The 18743-nt window shown below is 52.0% G+C and overlaps 1 protein-coding gene across 1 annotated transcript; it reads right to left on the reverse strand.

The window, feature by feature from the left end:
* Nucleotides 1-489: 489 nt before the first annotated feature.
* Nucleotides 490-5974, reverse strand: LOC119096923 (centrosomal protein 43). Its single transcript, XM_037219931.1, has 3 exons — nt 5926-5974; nt 1070-1563; nt 490-634 (listed from the first exon to the last, which is right to left on the reverse strand). The coding sequence occupies exons 2-3, from the start codon at nt 1471-1473 to the stop codon at nt 490-492; spliced, it is 549 nt and encodes a 182-aa protein (XP_037075826.1). The 5' UTR covers nt 1474-1563; nt 5926-5974.
* Nucleotides 5975-18743: the final 12769 nt, after the last annotated feature.

The following is an 18743-nucleotide window of genomic DNA, read 5'->3' on the forward strand; positions in this document are numbered from 1 at the left end:
GCTCATGGCACAAACTACATGCAAATGGATGGCACACACCGCCGAATGCCACAAACTGCCCACTGGACGGCCCGCATTGCAAATCATATCACTTGTGCGGGCCACTCCAGAACCTGTCCTCGGCCCAGTTCCAACATGCACATTAGCTGGTAGCGTTCGATCACGAGACCGTTTGTCCGCTCTCTTCAGTCCCTCGTCCCGTGCCCTCCACGACCAAACGTAGCAGCGACAGCATGCCTCCATTCCGCAAGAGATCACTATTGAGCAATCCAATTTAGCACTGACGACGGTGTTGAGCAGTGCTGGGTCCGACACAGCGCGATTTGCAGCCGGCACAGTTCACAAAACTTGAAGTCCGCGACCTAACAGTAGCACGTCTCATTACCGTACTGCTGGCGCCGCACGCATCCGCTCACGTCCCGCGTCCGGTGAGGCGCACCGACCACCGTTCCACCCGTGCCGGGCACATCAGAGGTGCGACAGCTCGCGCTACATGCCCTCGATGACGTCGGCTCTGATGTCGGCCATCGACGTGATGGACACGTCCTCGGTCAGCCCGTCCGACTGCGGCTCAGACGCCAGCGAGTCGGCCGCCGGGTCGATCTCCTCGGAGATGCTGTCCTCGGCGTCGCCGCTGTCCGCCGCGACGGCCGGCTGCGCGGGGGCCGGGCCCAGCGGCGGCAGCTGGGCGCCCCGCAGCGGCGGCAGCGTGCCACGCGCGCCCAGGGGCGGCAGCTCGCCCAGCAGCTGCTCGCGCGGCCGGTCGCCGTTGTCGCGCCGCTGCACCGGCTCCAGCGGCTTCGGCTCCCTGGGCGGCGGGCCGGCGGGCGCGCGGGCCAGGTTTAGCCCCGTGCTCTTCACCCTGGGAAGACTGTCGAAGAAAGAGTCCTCCTCCTCGGAGGCGGTGGCGTCGCCGTTCTGGCTGCCGGCGGCCGAGCGGACCGAGTGCTCCGAGCCGGCCGACTGCCCCGACGCAGCGGAGCGGGCCGAATCGGGAGAGGAGCCGGCTGAGCCGGAGCCAGAGCCAGAGCCAGAGCCGGAGCCGGAGCCGGCGCCGACAGCAGGCGGCGGTCGGTCGGCCAGCAGGGCCGCCAACACCGGCTGGTCGTCGGCCGGCTGCAGGCCGAGCGCTGCCGCCAGCCGCGGCCGCTCCTCGCGCCAGCCGGCCACGCCCTCCAGCTCGGCGTCCAGCACTGAGAGCGTGCAGTCGAGCTGCGCACAGACCAGCAGCTCACGCGCCAGCGCCAGGCAGCGGCGGCCGACGGCGCCAGCCGCCAGCCGCTGCAGCGCCGTGTTCTCAAAGCAGCGAGCCTGGTCGCCGCCCGGCCGGCCCGTCTCATCCAGCGCCAGGAAGACACTGGCGCGCAGCTGGGCGCGAATCTTGGGCAGCACGCCGTTGTTCTCCAGCGCCTCGGCCACCATGTCACGCAGTTCGACCTCGCACTCGTCCTCGGCCATCAGACTACTGCTCATCGTGCCGCGTCGGCACGGCTCGCCTGCGTGCACCGTCCCTGTCACGGGCAGGTCAGCAGCAGACCAGCAGCAGTGTCAGTAGAATGGCAGCTGGAAACATGGAGCTCAAGGTTAGCCTTGTGCATGCAGACCCATGTACATGAGGATACTGTCCAGCTTCTGGCTATGGCTTGTGAAGATGTGGGGAATATGGTGGCAAATGATGTTAAATGCATGTGTGTGAGGGTAACAGGCACACAGCACAAGTAAGAACAAGCAAGGAATGGTAAAATGCACACCTGGCTCAATATCACTACTTTGGCTCACCAATTTTGAAAGCTGCCATAACTACAATACAAATATATGTATGCAGTGGGCTGGTGAAATGTGTTGCTGATAACATTACTGCATCATGGAGAAATATTGCATGCCTAAGTCAAGGCTAATTATCAGCATGCACCCAAATAATGCAATTGTCTAGCCTGGCTGCAGCATGCAAAAGAGAAAAATTCTGCCTTCAAGCTTATCTGGAATGCACAAATAACTGATACATTCTGAAGTTCAAGTCCTATGACATCCTTGCATATGCAATCTGTATACTTCTACTATGTAAGCAGACCCACACTTGAGACTTGAATCAACAGTATTGAAGCTCAGTTTTAGCTATTCACTAATTCAAACACGTGGAAAATACCTGATGCTTTAAAGAATGCACTTACTTTCTCCAGAAATGAACATATCACCAGAAAATTTTGCTAAAGGTTTTAAGGTCCAGGGTTCTAAAACTTGTATGATCAGTGCTTTACCCACAATCTTGTATTGCAAATACATCTGTTGAGTTATATCATGTTTATTCAAATAAAAGTTTAACATGCTGCTTAATTCAGGATCAGAGTAACATCTATCAAGCTAGTTGAATTATTATATGGTATGTGCTATAATGTGAGAAGATCAGACAGTATTAATAGCCTTATTTCTCAATTAACACCAGGAGAATGGAGACATAATAATGGAGTTAAACATGCTGCTTACTTCAGGATCAGAGCAACACCCCTCAAGCCAGTTGAATTATTATGTGGTATGTGTTATAATGTGAGAAGATCAGATGGTAGTAATAGCCTTATTTCTCAATTAACACCAGGAGAATGGAGACATAATGTGTTCACCCATGGATTAAACGAAGAGTTGTAGATGGATCAACTATTTTGCACCTCCATTCTCCTAATTTTTCTGACAAATAATGCTAGTGCTAATGTCTTATGTGTGTGAATGTTCCAGGCCAAGGCACTAAACAACTTGCATAACAATGTGAAAAGGTATCAGGGATATCCAGACACAGCTCCCAACTCTCTCCCAATACAATATGATGCAGGTGTAACCAGCATCCCCACCACAATCTTCCAACTCCAAAACTTGACTAAAAATGCACATATTTTAAGTTGCACTGACATAGTTTTGCATACAAGTTGCAAGTTGCAACTTGAAGCTTAAGTTGCAAGACAATTTGATTGACAGAGCAAGAAAAGGTGGCTTATCAGACAGCATCGAACCAAGCCCACACCCCTCCATGCACTCCAAAACATATTCCTCTCAAAATGGACCAAACTTCTTGTCAAAGTTAAGTGTTGGAGTGGTTGTCATATCGACCTAAAACACACTAGGTATAAGCAAATAGGTTAGAGGCCTCCGACTGATTAAGGAACTGCACCCCTGGGCGCCGATTGTCAACAAAAGAAAACCTGCAATGGTTTATCACCACAAATCTCACACCAATACCCACCACCATGGCCATTGATATGCAGGCCGTAGCACGGGCGGCACACTCGAGCGAAGGCGAACAGTTTGCGCGGAATTTGTATCATTCGAAAATCATGACGTCATTTGTGCTCGCCTACCGAATTAACGTCACTCTCATCCCTGAAAATAGGCATTTAACTGTTGAAGCTAGAATTTCTGTAGTATGCCTGCGATCAAAATTCTGTTTTAATGTGACAGGTTGTCATATTTTCCAACGCCAATATTACTTGATTCTGACATCATGAATTTGACACTGAGGACTCAGATTCGTTCTCTTTGGCAAATGTGTTTGTTAGTATAACATTTTTAAAAGTGATCTTCAAACAATTTTAACCCCATTTCTGTATTCGATCACTATGTTTTGTTCCAAAGCATTAGGAATATCCGTGGCCAAAACTCGCGACAGCTGACGGTGTTTAGCTGAGACCTTGGTGCGGTCAATTCCAGTACCGCTATGTTATGAATGAAAGTGGCTGGCGGCATTTGTGATCGCGTGTGCTTGGGGAGGAGTGGGCGTTACACAGGTGTCCGGGTTTCTGCGATTCCCGTGACCTTTTAGCCCTAAAACTTGGTGTATTTTATGTTTTTCTGTGCTGTGGACCTGAAAATTCAACAATGAATTTTCAATTTGCCCTAGATTCGATTTTTCCCGAAGATTTGATGCTTATTGGTAGAGATCTAACCCCTATGACCATTGATGGAAGCCTGAACGCATCAACACCGTCAGAGTACTACTATAAACACTTCTGCAAGCTGGAGTATGTACCCATTTTTTGTTCTGCATGCACTTACTGTCACATGTTATCATATTTCATGTGAGGTAAAAGTTGTATAAGATTGCATGAATGCCTATAAATCAAATTTTGCATTTGGTTGGTGTCGGTAGTTTTTTCTATCATGACGTGTCAACTATTAGTGCACTGTATGGGTGTCCAGGAGAGGGCCTCTTCCACCTAACTGGGTGGGAGACAGCCAGCCTGCAATGATGTCATCCACTGCACTGAATGCCTGTGTAACATTGGTCCAGTGAGCCTGCTGTGGATGCAGACTTAACAGGGTAGGAAAAAATGATTCTGAGTCTTTTAATTGTGGCTTTGATTTTGTAAGAAGCTTTTGGTTAATGTCCTTGAAATTCCCTTTAAAACTCCATGATTTAATGGAATACTGTCGCCGCAGTGGAATTGTGGGCAACAATGCATGACACTTGTGGGCCCAGTTTAATTGCATTAATACACTGAAAATTGTTGCTGTATATGGCTGCCACACTGGCCATATTTGAGAAAACATGTTTTTCAGTCAGGGGAGAGGGACCATTGGTGTCATATACCTTTTCCATCAGTGCATGCATATCTAAATTATTTATGAGTGGTTCTTAGGCTTATTTCAAGGATTCAGACATATCTGTAAAGAGAACCATTATTTTGCCTAATTCCAGGCAGTCTGTGAAGTTTTGACAGAGGTTTGGAATGGACAGAAGATAGTTATGATTAAAAGTATATGACTGCCATGGTTCTTCTCTTACCATGGTACCAACTCAGAAAGTGGTGCTCGCAGGTATTTTAAGTAAGTATGTAATTAGTGAGCCACGATAGATATGTGAGTGAGGGGTTTGACACTGCCCTGGGAGTGCATGTCAGCTTTGGTCAGCTCTAGCTATACTTGAAAGAAGTTGAGAGCCAAGCCTGGCAGAAGAGTCACAGCTTCCATTCAACATGAATTGGAAGAATGCTATATTTATTCCAACCATACAACAGCTACTCAATGAGATGTAGATGTGGCCAGATGCCTGGTTTGAGGGTTCATAGGTCACAGTCCTCTTCAGACATTCAGTTACATGTGCATTTTGGTCATAATTCAACGCACAGACCATTGCACAGTTACCCGTGGCCTCAGTTACCCTTATCTATCCCTGCCTGTTGAGGTAGTGTATATGGTCCACCATCACATTGCACTAGCACAATGACCTTACTAACTCAGGTGGCAAATTTATTATGGAAGGTATAGCCATTTTGATTTCCACTGAATTCAGGCTTACAATTTTAATGAAAATGGGTGTGCTAAAATTGTTTTAAGTCAGTTATGTTAATGTGTTTCTACAGAGCTGATATTTATCTTGATAAAGGTTGGTGTCCCATGACTTAGCCAGCCTTTCATGAAAAGCGCAATGCATGTGTGTGACAGTGATCCACATGGGCCTCTGGGTTGCACTATTCCTGTCCTGTATGACAGAATAGCATGTTGACATGAAGCTTAAAGGCAAATTTTACTTATTTCATTGACAACTACTTGGATTTTGAAATGATTTCAATTTACTTGCATCGTTAACTACTCAAAAATATATTCTTAATTACACATTCATACATATCCTGGAACTAGGACATGTCCAAATCACTGAAAAAGGAGAAATTCACCTGTTATTTATATTAAGTTCATTGTTATCTCGCGCCCAACATCCGTTGACTCTTAATCGAGGCCCAGATTTTCCCTGTCATCCTGTGCTGGTTCTTAATCTGGGACATAGTTGCCATCGGCCGCCCTAATCCTTATGGCCGCCGCCTGTCATATCAGCTGGGTTCAAACGTTTAGGATTTCGCGGCGAGATTCGCCAGGGGGTGCGTGGTCAAGATCACATTACACCGCTCGTGGAGCCGCTTGGCTCGGGAGGCATGAACTAACCTTGCTCTGCGTCGCGACACTTTGACGTCTGCAGTGCCCCAAATAACCCTTGCACCCAAATGACGGTCGCTGTTATTACTCGCACCCCTGGGAATGCGCGTCACGAGGTCGGTGACGACCGGCCCTTCGGAGCTGCCGGCTGTCTGATTACTACGTCATGAGGGACGTGTTCGTGGAGCACGGCCTCGCCTGGAACAGCCTGCCACCGGCCATTGTGGCCTCCTGCATTGGTGCCGTGTTTATGTCCATGCATGACTAAGCTAACAAAAAGGCAGCGCCTGATTTTATAAGCTTCTATGGCATCCATTGTGCGTTTTCATTATTGTCGCAGGCGCTTTATTAGGCAACATGTTATGCAGTTGCTGGAAGTAAACATGCCATATATATGAAGCGATTTGTATTCGAGATGATCACGATGACGATGGTGAAAAATTGTAACCAAAGGAATTGACGATCATTGGAATGTTGAGTGGCTTAAAATAACCCAGCTGACAGAGACTATCATGAAACAAAAGAACTATCTTCCAGTCCTTGAGTGTTCAAATGGAAGGTTCCGCTGCGTCACAATTTTCCTCCTTTTTTGTTCCAAACCAGCTGCGTACTGGTACTAAAGCTTGCACGTATTGATTTCCGGACTGCTGGCCAGCATCGCTCGATCTTGTTTCACACAGCCACAGTATCAAGTGAACCATCAATATCGTTGCGCCTGTGCGACCCGTCTAGGCGCAGGAAGCTGTTGGTAGTGATGGCGACACGTGACTCACGTGCCTCCATAATCGGGCGAGCCATATGCCTAGTTGCCAGGCTTTATTGCCTCGAGATATTGGCAACTGTGCGTCTCAAAACACAGTTTCGAAGTTACCAGCGAAAACTGCGGTGCGAAAAAGTCCACATTGCATTTCATCTGCCACCTTGCATTTTCATAAGTCTTATTTTATTTGGTGCCATGGAGGTTTGATGTGCGCAGTGTGGTACCAGACACAGGATTTTGTGTGGATGCTGGGAATTTTTGATCCATGACTGGGCGCGGTCGGTTCGGCGCGTTACGCCTCTTGACGTTAGAAGCAGTGTTGGAAATTCTAAAAAAATCCTTGTAGTGTAGTACAAATTTGTTATAGTGCAGTACAAAGTTATCCAAGTGCTGCGAGTCATTATAGTTTTGTTAAAGCTATCTTTGAAAGAAAACTCTACAATTGGTGGGACTCAACGAAAGTGCCACTTTTCACATACAGAAGTTCATGTAAAAACACTTGAAATGAAAGGAAGCATCAGTATTAAACATGGCACACTGAAACAACACAATCTCATACTCTTTACCATGAAACACATGTGCATATACGTAGGTTTGCAATTTATGAAAGGCTTTGTGTACACACCCCGCAAAACAGGTTAATTACGCATTGGGCTTATACACTCCAAAGCGGCGGGTGGCTGCACACCGGGCATATCCACCCTTTAAAATGGAGGGTGGGTAGGATACGCACAGCCAGAGAAAAATGGTACACAAAAAATGCAAATGAACGTGCCACAGACGGCCACCTACTCATGCTCTTCGACGATCACGCTACTCACGCTCCACCACCGTCACGCTATTCACGCTCCGCCAGCTAACTGGTTTTAAAAACGGCTAAACATTCATGCCCCCCGCCTTCCAGCTCCCGGTCAACACACGAGGCATTGCACGGCCCACCCGAACAATAGAGACAGGCAGCACTCTTAACCGATTTACCGAACCAGCGCAAGTACAATGTCTGACAGACCCGTGCAGGCCGGCCAAAGGGGATCGGAGTCAGTCACTCCGCTGACTCCGGCGGATAATGCAATGCAGTAATGAATTTTGATGCGCTTTAGCCGATATCATTGCGAAGTATGAGGTTCATGTTACTCTGGTGTCATTGTGTTTTTGCCGGAGCGAGATGGCTGCCTCCGAACAGACTTAAAAGGGATTTTTGTAAAGCCTGAATTACCGGCCTTAATTTCACACCCTTAAGTAACAAATTTAACTTCGTTTAACCCACAGCTGCCGTAACATTTTTTGTACTCCGGGTACCAGGAAGTGGCCAAAAATCCAACCACATAGCGATTCTGGATGAGTACAAACAAGCCCTTCTTCATGATCGTGATGCCCATCTCTATACAGCTTCCGTCCAAATGTTTACAAATCTGTTCAAGGCATGAGCGTGAGCAGAATATATATGCTCTTGACAAATCAGTCACGAGCAGGCGAATCATTCAAACCAATTGGAGAGTCTTGCCATGTTCAACCTCCAACCTGAGCTGGGAGGCGGGCGCAAGCCGCTGAATAGTTGAGACGTCTCCGACGCAGAATTGTGAGTGATTCTCTTATTTGCATTGCCATGACACAGTGGTGTTGCGTGAGTAGGCGGCCGTCTGTGGTAGGGGATTGGGCTGCGGTTTATGACTGTTCGTTGCATTCTTGGCAATTAATGCGGTTCGTCGTCAATGGTCTGTTAAGTCATGTTCAAGTTTGAGTTGGTCTGCGAATATAGGAAGTGGGAGCTTTGCTAATCTACAGACTGGTGCGATTCTCGTACTCCTCCCTCATTTCCCGGTATTGTTCAAAGGCGATTCCATTCAACATTCACACACCTTATTTTTCACATTTCCATACATGGTTTACCATATACCTAGGTGGCAACACAGGCTGCTTGCTATTGGGCATCTTGGTCTGATGGGTGCAAGATTTGTGCTCTTGCAGATATCAATACATGGCTCCTGATGGGAGCAGCAAATCTCAAGCTGTTGCACCTTCTGGTTTTATTCTGTCCTGACTCAAAGCGGTAAAATGAGTTTTTCCAAAAGCTGTTGTTGTTGCATCATAATGGATTACAAAATCTTTCATTTTACCTAGTCACAATCCTGGAGTACAAAATCTCCTGTTATACATTATACCAGGTTCTCGCACCTTATACCAGGTTATGCGTCAAGTTCTCTAACACTGGCTAGAAGTGAGGAAAATATTGACATTTTTCATCGCAGGGACGAGCGCTTTATCTGAAAGTGAGGCTACACTATAGCGTTGTTTTTGCGTGTACAAAACGACATTCAGCTTTAGCAGTCATCTTTTATTTCGTTAGAATATAGAATCCCGTGGGGGTCGGACTGTCGGCCTCCTTCTAAACGTTGCGGTCCAGGACGGATGTCAGGTAGCTGACCGTCGTCTCTCTGTCTCCGTCGCAGTCCGTCCAGTCGCATGGCGCTGGGCGAGGTGCTGGACCTGATGGGCGGCGCCTCGGCGCGCGCGCAGGGCCTCCAGCAGGTCATCACCACCATGGAGAAGCTGCGCACGTCCGAGAACCACATCGTCTACATCATCACTCAGAAGCACGCAGACAGGTAAGCCGCGCCGCGCCGAGGTCTCCCACTCGTCACTGGTGACGTCAGGGAGCCGGCGCGCCGCAGCCGCCGGTTGACCCCTCGTGTGGCATGTGACGTAATGCGTCCGGGGAGCCGCGGGAGAAAGGCGCCGCTGGGAGACGGAGACGGGTTGACGGGCGCCAGCCGCGGCCAAACGGACGGCAACGGTCGGCGCGCACGAGCCTGGGTCGGCAGCTAGCGGTCACAGCGCCGCGCCGACGGGCCGTGACCCGCGCCGCCGCCGGCCGGGGCTCTCACGCCCCTCCGCCGAGCGGCGCCCCGCCGACGGCCGCGGCGCGCGTGCCCTTGACCGGGGCGCGCGTGCTCGACCACCGTGCGCGCCGCCCCGCTCCCGCAGCCAATTACAGGGATGTTACGGCGCCGGGATACGACGTTTGGAGGCCAATGGCGGCCGACGCCGCGCTGACGGGCTCATGAACGCAACTGGGCTGTGCTCGGGCCGAGCGTCGAAGTGCTTTACGATGCTGGCTCGGGGCAAATCAGTTTAGTGGTCTGTGCGGTGCGGGAGGTCATATGTGTGTGTGTGATGAAACCTGCGCGTGAGACCAGCTGGGGCGTATGTGGGAAGAAGCGTTCGCAATGTTCGTTTGAGCCCAGTAGGTTATGCGCCCTAATCCACACTAACGTTCGCAACGTATTTTTCGTCGAGACACACTAACTGAGGTGTGATCGTCGCTGGTACTTCAGATGAGAAACTCTCTTGCCCGCGTCCTCACAGCTGCCTTTTGGGGTGTGAGATCTCCAAGCCGAGGCTGCCCGACGGAACAACAGTCCCTTACGAACGTGCTCACTGATTTTGATTACCAGAGTAATTCGCCCATATGCTGCGATATCCGACAGGCCTGTTAATAATAAGTCGGTGGGAGCAGTGTTCCAACACTTAAACCTTTCATTTGGGTCGCTCTCAAATAAGAACTCAATAGCTCCGCATGCTGGTTTGTGCTAACCAGTGGTCATTGGCCACTTCCGTGTCTGGCTGATGGGCCTGAGCGGTGAGACTGGTTTGCCCTTGTGGGGTCAGTGGGAGGTCGTGTGGCGTGCGCTGCAGTACGTCGGCCCAGCCAGTTGCGGCTACCCACACATCCCTGGGGGGCGTGAAAGTGACTGGTTCACCGCACGTCGTGAATGGCGGTCGGTAGCTGGGGACGCAGACTGCCCGAGGAATGTCAACGTGACTTTGGTGATCGGTATCTCCTGCGGCAGTCCTTGCATACATTGTATAGCAGACCACACCTCACGCCATGTGAACAGTGTGTGCAGTGCATGGCAATATGCATGATTGGCAAGTTTTTCACTGGATGCTTGGCTTTAACACGCGCTCGGGTGAGAGGGGTCAAATGGACCCCCCGGAGGTTTTTCCCGAATGGTTTCCGATCGGCGCGGCATAGCGTCGCCAAATTTTGCATAGCCGTAGAAAATTGAATAGCGCATCGTCCTGGAATCAAAAATTTAGATGTACCGTGTAAGGTCGCTGACCTATGGTAGGTCAAAGTCGGACCATGATTTCAGCGAATCAGTTTCTAGGGAATCGTTCAGTCTGATCGAACAACGGAGTGTTAAACGAAGCCGTACATCTATGAGATGCTTTCTTAAGCGACACAACAATTGAATGAGCAAATAACGTTGACCTGAGCTCAGATATGAAGGCCAGACCCAGGTCAAAACCAATCTGTTTTATTACTTTAGGGCTTGCTGTACGGGATAGTTTCTGGTGCTTATTTTGAATTTATTGATAGGAGGAACCGCAGTATACATCTTCCACGGACTTGTTGGAGGTCAGAATAGGGAATTAACCTAAACTGACCCAAGTCAGCATTTTTTTTAGGAACATACTGCCTGGTGTAATCTTTGTCGCTTATTCCAATGCAAAACTCAAAGCAATCTTGTATGATTTTGGTCACCATGACCTTTAAGAGGTCAAAAAAGGTCGCTGACCTTAAATGACCATGTGACCTTTTGCTTAGAAACAGTTATCTAGGTTCTGGGGGCACTTTGGAGACCAACCGGGAGTTTGACTTTTGTTGACACTATTTGCCCCGAAAGTCATGGCTTAAGAGCCTCAAGATTTGACCTTAGTGAGTTCACATACAGGTCAACACACCCTATAAATTTGGTATCTCTAGCTTTCTTAGTTCCCGAGGTCTCGAGGGGGTCAAATTGATCCCCCACCCGAGCGAGGGGTGTCCAACTGGCCCCCCGGGCGCGTGTTAAAAAGTAAATACCGCAGACATCGTCATGCGAAAGGCATCTTATAACGTGACTAATCGAATGCCAAGCGTGGAAATTTAACAAAATCCGAAGACGTATATCAAAATCAGCAGCATTCGAGAATGAATTGGTATGACGTGATGACTCAGGTCAGTGTCCCATTCGTAATTGGTTTCACATATTGGTGAAAGTCAACTGCGTGATATATGCATATGTTTACATGTTTTGGACTTTGTTTGATTTTGAAGGTTGAAAATTGGAATGTTAAAACAAAAATGGCACGCGTCATTACCGTTTCCGCGCTTTCCCAGCGATGGCCGTTCGACCCCGCGCTGGGGGGAGAGGAACAGTCAAGCATCCTCCCGCCCTCTCATGTTCTTTTTGAGAAAAACTGGAGAGCGGCTTAGCGGGCTTGCCGGACTTTCAGTCTCTTCTCATACATAAATTTCACGTGCACTGACTTTGGTAAGTCCATATGCTGTCATCAGTGATTAGGGCTGTTTTAGTCTATGCATGTCGGACCACAATGTGTCGGCATGGATAAACATGAGGCGCACCGGGCCTTTGCGGCAATGTGTTTATCGTGGTCCTACCTCCACGATCTGTTTATTAAGTATGCCACTTTCTGATCTTCTGATGACATGTCGCGGTCATCATACGCCACTGACTGAGCTTGACTTAAGGCTCTTGGCCCAGGTAGCACCGTCATCGTGGGCCACCGCACTAATTTTACTCGGCGGCTTTCATGTTGAAACACAAGGTTTTGTGCAGATCGGTTCTGACACCATCCATGGCTGCTGTCAGTCAAATGGGAACATACTGGTTGGCAAAGCCACCTATCGTTCCATTGAGGCAACAGTTGTGTTGATCGAGTTCTCGGAGAGCCCGCTGGCGGATGGTGTGCGGCATTCTTGGAGGTCTTCCTGATGGCTGTACCGTATTCTGTACAGGGTGACGGGTAGCGCCAATAGGAACAGGGGATTAACGTTTCATGCGGCTTGGTGATCCCCTACTCGTATTACAGCTACTCGCCAACCTATCAGGGCAACAACTGCCGGGAAAAGGACGAATGATCCAGATGTCCTATGTTGATGGGTGGAACACCCTTGACTGATGCGGGTCGTGAACATGCCGGCCGCATGACATATAAGACGGATGTATCCACGCACAGCGGAGGTCGAGAGAAGTTCTTTGGAGAAATCCCAACAAAGCAGGACCATATACCTCAGGCCTGATGCGACCATGACGCTGATCCCAGACGCCAAAATGACCTCCATAAATCTTGTAAAGCTTGCATGAACTGCCAAACGACGCTTCGTTCGTCTCTAGTTCGTTGTGACACGAACATGCCAGGGAGTGGTCGAATTGGTTATTCTTACCATACACACTGCTCCCCCTCCGGGGCGGGACGGATCTGGCGCAGACCGCCGTCAGTGCGGCTATTAAAGGTGCACGCTGCCGTGTATGTGCTTACTGTGCATGTCGAGAGCAGCATTCCAAGACACCGTCCCATTTGAGTACCGATTTACCTGGTATGAAGTGACACTTATCTTGGCGGTTTGCTTCGCAGCACAATCCAAGCAGTTTTTGACCGCAGGCAGCTATTTTTGCATGGTCACAGCGCAGAACATATGTAAATGCGTTTTTCCTGTTAGCGCCCACGCGGGTGCGCGTGTAATTGCGTGCCTCACTGGGCGCCCTATTTTTTTGGCGATGCATCCATTGTCGCCATCAGTAAATCATGCCGGCGATGTTTTTTTCAGATCAAACGAGCCCAACGCTCCAGAAATTTCTCTCGTTCATGGTCCCCTTGAATATCTTAAGTGCTGGTGGCCAATCATGCAAGTTAGAACCGTTTATTGGGAATTCAGTTTGACCACATAACCACATGGTGGGCGCAACGAAACGCAGTCTGTTCTGCAATCTGGCTGAGGAGGAGGTTGCATTTACTATGCTGAGCCGCATCTTATAGCCGGCCTTCGGTGGCCTTCGGCGGCCTTCGGCGGCCTTCGGCAACCTCCGGCGATCTTCGGTGCCCGGGTCGGCGTCGGCCCGTGTGATGTCGTGCCGACGGCCCGTGCCGTTGGTCGGCTTCCCGCCCCTGCTGCGGACCGTCACGAGCGGCGCCGGCGCACGCTTCAGCGGCTACCGCTGCCACCGCCCCCCGGACGGAGCGGAGGTCACCTTGGCTGGCCGGGCGGGGCGGGGGCGACGCTCGGACCCACCCACGTGCCGCACGTCATTCATCGCCGGTCGACGATGCAGGCTGCGACAACGGGCCCCGGGCGGCCCAGTGTCTGGGAGCCGCTGCGTGCAGGGTCGGCGTGAAGGCTACCGGCGCTTATGTATTGCTGATCTGATGGGCGTGGATGTGCGTATCGGTGGATCACAATCACGAGTGTGTGGTTTGATTAGTCATAACCTTTGACATGATGGACCGCGGCCTGTGAAGCTGACCTTCACATGCTTATTCGAAGCACACAATACATTGCTATGCAGTACAAATGCCCTTAGTTTGTATCAGTCTAATGATGATCAGCCCATCTTAGGTAGCGGCGCAGAACAGTTCGTCCCAAGTCGCACATAGTCCAGGTGTAGGTCGTATTCTGTCCGGTTGTGTGCGGGCTTTCCAACTCCAGACAGTACCACTTTGGCACTCCAGCGGTACGTTTGCACCAGCCCTCTGCTTGTGAGTTTGGGCTACGGCGCACCATGTCATGTATGCGCTTCGCTGATTAAATGAACTCCGGACAGGCATCACCTGTCACTTGACGTTTCCGTCACAGCGTCAGGCAAATCCGGACGGGCATTACCTGTCACATGACGTCCCGGCCACAGCACCAGGGCGACACGGCAGCGCCGAAAGGCTGCAGCGGAGGGTGCCTGAGTCCCGTTCTCGATAGGCAAACGCCGTCCCTCTGAGGCGGTTGCCTCTGACGTCACGGCCTGGTACGTCACACTCTCAGGGAGGGCGTTCAAGTTCAAATATGGGCATCCAGTAGGATCAGCTGACAAGGAGATGTAAAAAGTGCAGCAATGGCATGAACGGGCACGATCGTGCTACGACGAAGCCAGCTATGTGGTGCCATATCGTCTATGATCACGCCATGCACATAACCCCTGGTGCAGGACCGACAGATTGCCGGATATGTGCAACCGTCAAGACGTGTTTGTTGTTGCGGCGCATGGCTGTGTAAATAGCATTGCTCGGCAGCACTTACTTACTGTCCCTCCGCGGAGTTGGAGTGGGCTCCGACATTGACGTGACAGGAAGTCAGGTAGCGACGGTCACGGGTCTTTGCGCTTGCCCCAAGTAATGAATGGGCTCACGATGGCCATTGAAGAACGAGTCCGCCTCCGGTCCGGTGCTCCCCGGCCGGAGCTTGGCAGGCCGGGACTGGTCACGGCCAGCGACCGGACCAGGTGTGGCGGCGCTGGCGGCGGTGCGGCCGCGGGCGTGACCTACCCTCCGGCGGGGGCGGGGCGTCAGGGCGGCCGTCGCGCTGCTGTTGCTGGCCGATGTCCAGGCCGCCCAGGCAACGGCCGGTAACGCCGCCGGCAATAGCCGCGCCCTGTGGGTCCGTGTGCCTGGGGGGTAAGCTGGAGGTTGATCACGCCAGCCAGTGTTGCGGAGTGGCACTGTTGCAGGCGCCGTGCGGTGTTCGTAGCGACGAATGAGTGGAACTGTTGACGAAACCCGTGCCGTCGCCAGGATCGCACAAGCTACAATTCGACGTCCCCATGCTGCACTTCTGTACATATCACGATTTGGCAGAGACGCGACATGAGTACCCTCGTTCTGCGGGCCGGCGTCTGGGGCATTGGCAAACAGGGTTTGTTTTTGGTCAAGGAATGTGTTCAAAAGTAAGAATGTCATGTCGCTTAGCTGCCAAACGACGCTCATTCATTATTCGCATTGTATGTTGCAACGGGTCTCACTGGGTACAGGACGCGTGCTGCTCACTGCACTGTAATGAGCAGCCGAAGTGCTGCCGTCCTGGAAGGCGATCATCAAGAGCTGTGAGGCAGCACAGCACCACTCTGGCTGATTGTTGGGCCGGCCGAGGGCTGGCTGCGGGCGCGCCGGGGCGGGCAGGCGGGGGAGCGGCGGAGCGGCCTCTGTGCCGTGACAGGTGGCCGAGCCGGCGTGACGACCGTTCCGGCAGCAGGCCGGGCCGGGCCGGGCCGCTGGCGCACAGAGCGGGCCGCCGAGCGGGCCGACACGCCCCGCTTGCGGGGGCGCTGCGGGCCGGCAGGCCGCCGCAGCGCGCCAGGCGGTGGCGTCAGCGCCGGTCTGGCGGGCCTGGCGACCGCCGGATGACGACCGAGGTGGCCGCAGAGGGCCTGGCGAGGCAGATGGCAAGTGGTGGCGGCGAGGCGGGGACGTTATGGGTGGTGTTCCGATGAGCCTTGGCGGATGGATGGATGAGCCTTGGCGGATGTTTTGGCAGTTGCTCATGGATCGGCTGGTAGGTACCGCCGGTGCCTTCCCGTTTGGGGTGTCGATGACTAATCAACCAGTCTTGGAGGTGTACACATTTACTTTTTCCGAGAACGTGGAGAAATCACAAATGCCGAAATGCCGTGCCGTGGCCATATTCGGCATCTGTGTGCATAAGCATGGCTCGTGCCGTAAGCCTCCGCCGAGCGACACCGGGCGCCGGCTGGAATTCCCGCCGGCCGCCGGCCGCAGGCCTGAGCCGGAAGCGGACGGCGCTCGCGTCGCGCCTGTCGAACAGCCGGGCCCGCTGCCGGGCCCGGTCGGTTCAGACGCAGCGGCGGGCCCACGTGCTGGATGGCGCCCTCAAGGCCTGACGTTAGTGTTATAAGCGTCATTTTGAGCGGCGCCGGCGCAACGTTTTACGGCCGTAATTTGTGAGCTCAGTGCTATTGCCGATGTTCGAGCAGTTTTATGGTTGCCTTCATGCGATGCCGCTTACGGTCGCTTCTTTATCATCGCGCCTTTTACTGAGCAAGTACGCACGAAGGCAGTGAAGTGTAAAACACGGATGTAAGTGGGGGGGGGGGGGGGGGGAGGGTGGAAGTGAGTCATGTTTTGATCAGTCTTTTTTTGGAACTTGCCAGTCGGGCTTTTGAGCCGGTTTTGCGCCATTCACCACTACTGACGGCCCCTAAGTATTGCGTTGCAAAGGCCACATGCCAAGTATGGTGAACGAGCCGTCGGCTGCACGAAATACCATCGCTTTGTCGGTCGTCGCTTTGTTCCCGCCCGTCTTCATTGCGCTAATGTACGGCGCATCAGAACAATTAATAACGAAGACATGGTGTACTAGCATCTTGTTCGTAATTGACCGCACTCACGCTTGTGCATTGCTCGATAGTTTATCGGTGTGCGCCATAGTTACCTGTTCTCCAAACTTACGTAATTGTTGTACTTTTAAAATATATATAAAAAATCTGGATGATGCGTGTATTTGTGGCGTTTCATGCGTTTTATGTCTGAGCCTAAAATGCATTGCACGATTGGTAATTTTTGCCTGGCCATGCCTCTCGCTCACCTATGTTGATCGCCTGTGTCGTGTTGGTCTCGCTCGGCGTGACGCCATGTTGCTGGTCCTTATTTGCATGTCTCATGCCGCTGAAGGAAGCCCGGTGTCTTAATGTCCACCCCAACGCCCGAAACACCACCTCGTCACTGACATGGCGCCGTTGTAAGTACTTGGGTTCTATAACTTGCCGGGTGACCAGCCATAACGGCGGGTGGTGCGGGCTGGGTGCGGCGTTGCGTTGCGTTGGGCGCCGACCGGCCGCCGCGCGCTGCACCGTCCACTGGGGCCGCGGTGCTGGCCGGTTCCCCTGCGCCCTGATTCAGCCGCGTATTGTGACCGCTGCAGGTCAGTCATGCTTCGGCGCGAACACCGGCCAACGGGCAGCGAGACAATGGTAGCGGCGCGACGTAGGTCCTGGACAGCACTGTGGTCGGTGTTGGCGCCAAGCTGCCGTCCAGCACAGTGGACCGCTGCCTGGCGGTCGGAGTCACCGTCCGGTGCAGGAGTCGCGTGTCTGGCGGCCGGACCCTCCGTCCGGGGCGGGAGCCGCCGTCCGGGACAGGACATCATGTATAGATAAAGAGAAGGTGTCGATGAATAATTACATAAAACAGTGTCCCACGCCGCCGGCCCGATGCCCAAAAAAGCCGCGCCTGTGGCTGCTATCGCAGCAGGATGATTTGCAAGGACGTTTTCGTGTCTGTGTAACGTCTGATTTCGCCGTTGTTGGCGATTTCTTTTACCTGTGCCAAGTGCCTGGAATTTCCTTCTTGAAATGTGTCGTAAAAACGCCCAGTGGCCACGTTCGTTCGATGTGGTGTACGTACTTTATGACGTCCGTGGCCAGCCCGTAATAATGTTGTGCTTGTTTCATGACCATGAGTGCAGGCCCACGACTTGCTGATAGATTAGGGTTAGCCAATCCTCACCAAGCCACAGCCTGACGCGAAGACGAGACCCTGGCTTACCTAAGCACTCCAAACTATATATTCATTTGTCCAGCTAGCAACCCGCCAGCTGTCGGAGTGATGTCTGTCTGTCTGTCTGATGTCTGTCGGAGTCTGAGCGCAAACTTGTACCACGCAACGGTTTAATCTTTGCGTCAGTCCGCAGCGTGCTTGGCTTCTTGTCACGGAAATACGACGCCTGGGTAGGCGATTTGGGCCAAACCGTGTGCCTCACCCCGGAACCGCGGCGCGTGTCGCGCGCTGGGAGACGACGACGGCGTACGAGCGGCTCTGTGTGGCGCCTGGACGGATGAACAATGGGCTGAAGTGAACTCTGCAGCAGTTCCGAACATTTCGCCGCGTTGGACCCATAAGGAAAGATTACCGCAACCAGCATTTTTTTTTTTAGGAGTTTTGGATTACGGACTGAATGGGCGGGACGTGCCTTGGTCTACACGGTATGGATTCCCACATATTTGTGCATTTGCATCGAGCGAAAAGGCAATTATCTCGTGACGAATGGTAATTTCCATTGGTCGTGAGTAAGGAGGGCGATGCATGGTGTCCTTGGGGCAATAGAACCGAACGGCCCTTGTTCGCAGATTGCTTCATCAGTATTTGTATCGATCGAATGCGGCCGAAAAGTTGCAACATCAGTAGTCTGTTAATGGGTGTGTTGCTTACGCATGCCCTGGGCTGCAAAGGTCTGTGTATTTAACATTCGTGTTCATTTCACACAGTCACTGAAATGTGG

The sequence above is a fragment of the Pollicipes pollicipes genome, unplaced genomic scaffold (assembly GCF_011947565.3).
Source record: "Pollicipes pollicipes isolate AB1234 unplaced genomic scaffold, Ppol_2.1 Scaffold_2282;HRSCAF=2673_pilon_pilon_pilon, whole genome shotgun sequence".
Lineage (NCBI taxonomy): Eukaryota > Metazoa > Arthropoda > Thecostraca > Pollicipedomorpha > Pollicipedidae > Pollicipes > Pollicipes pollicipes.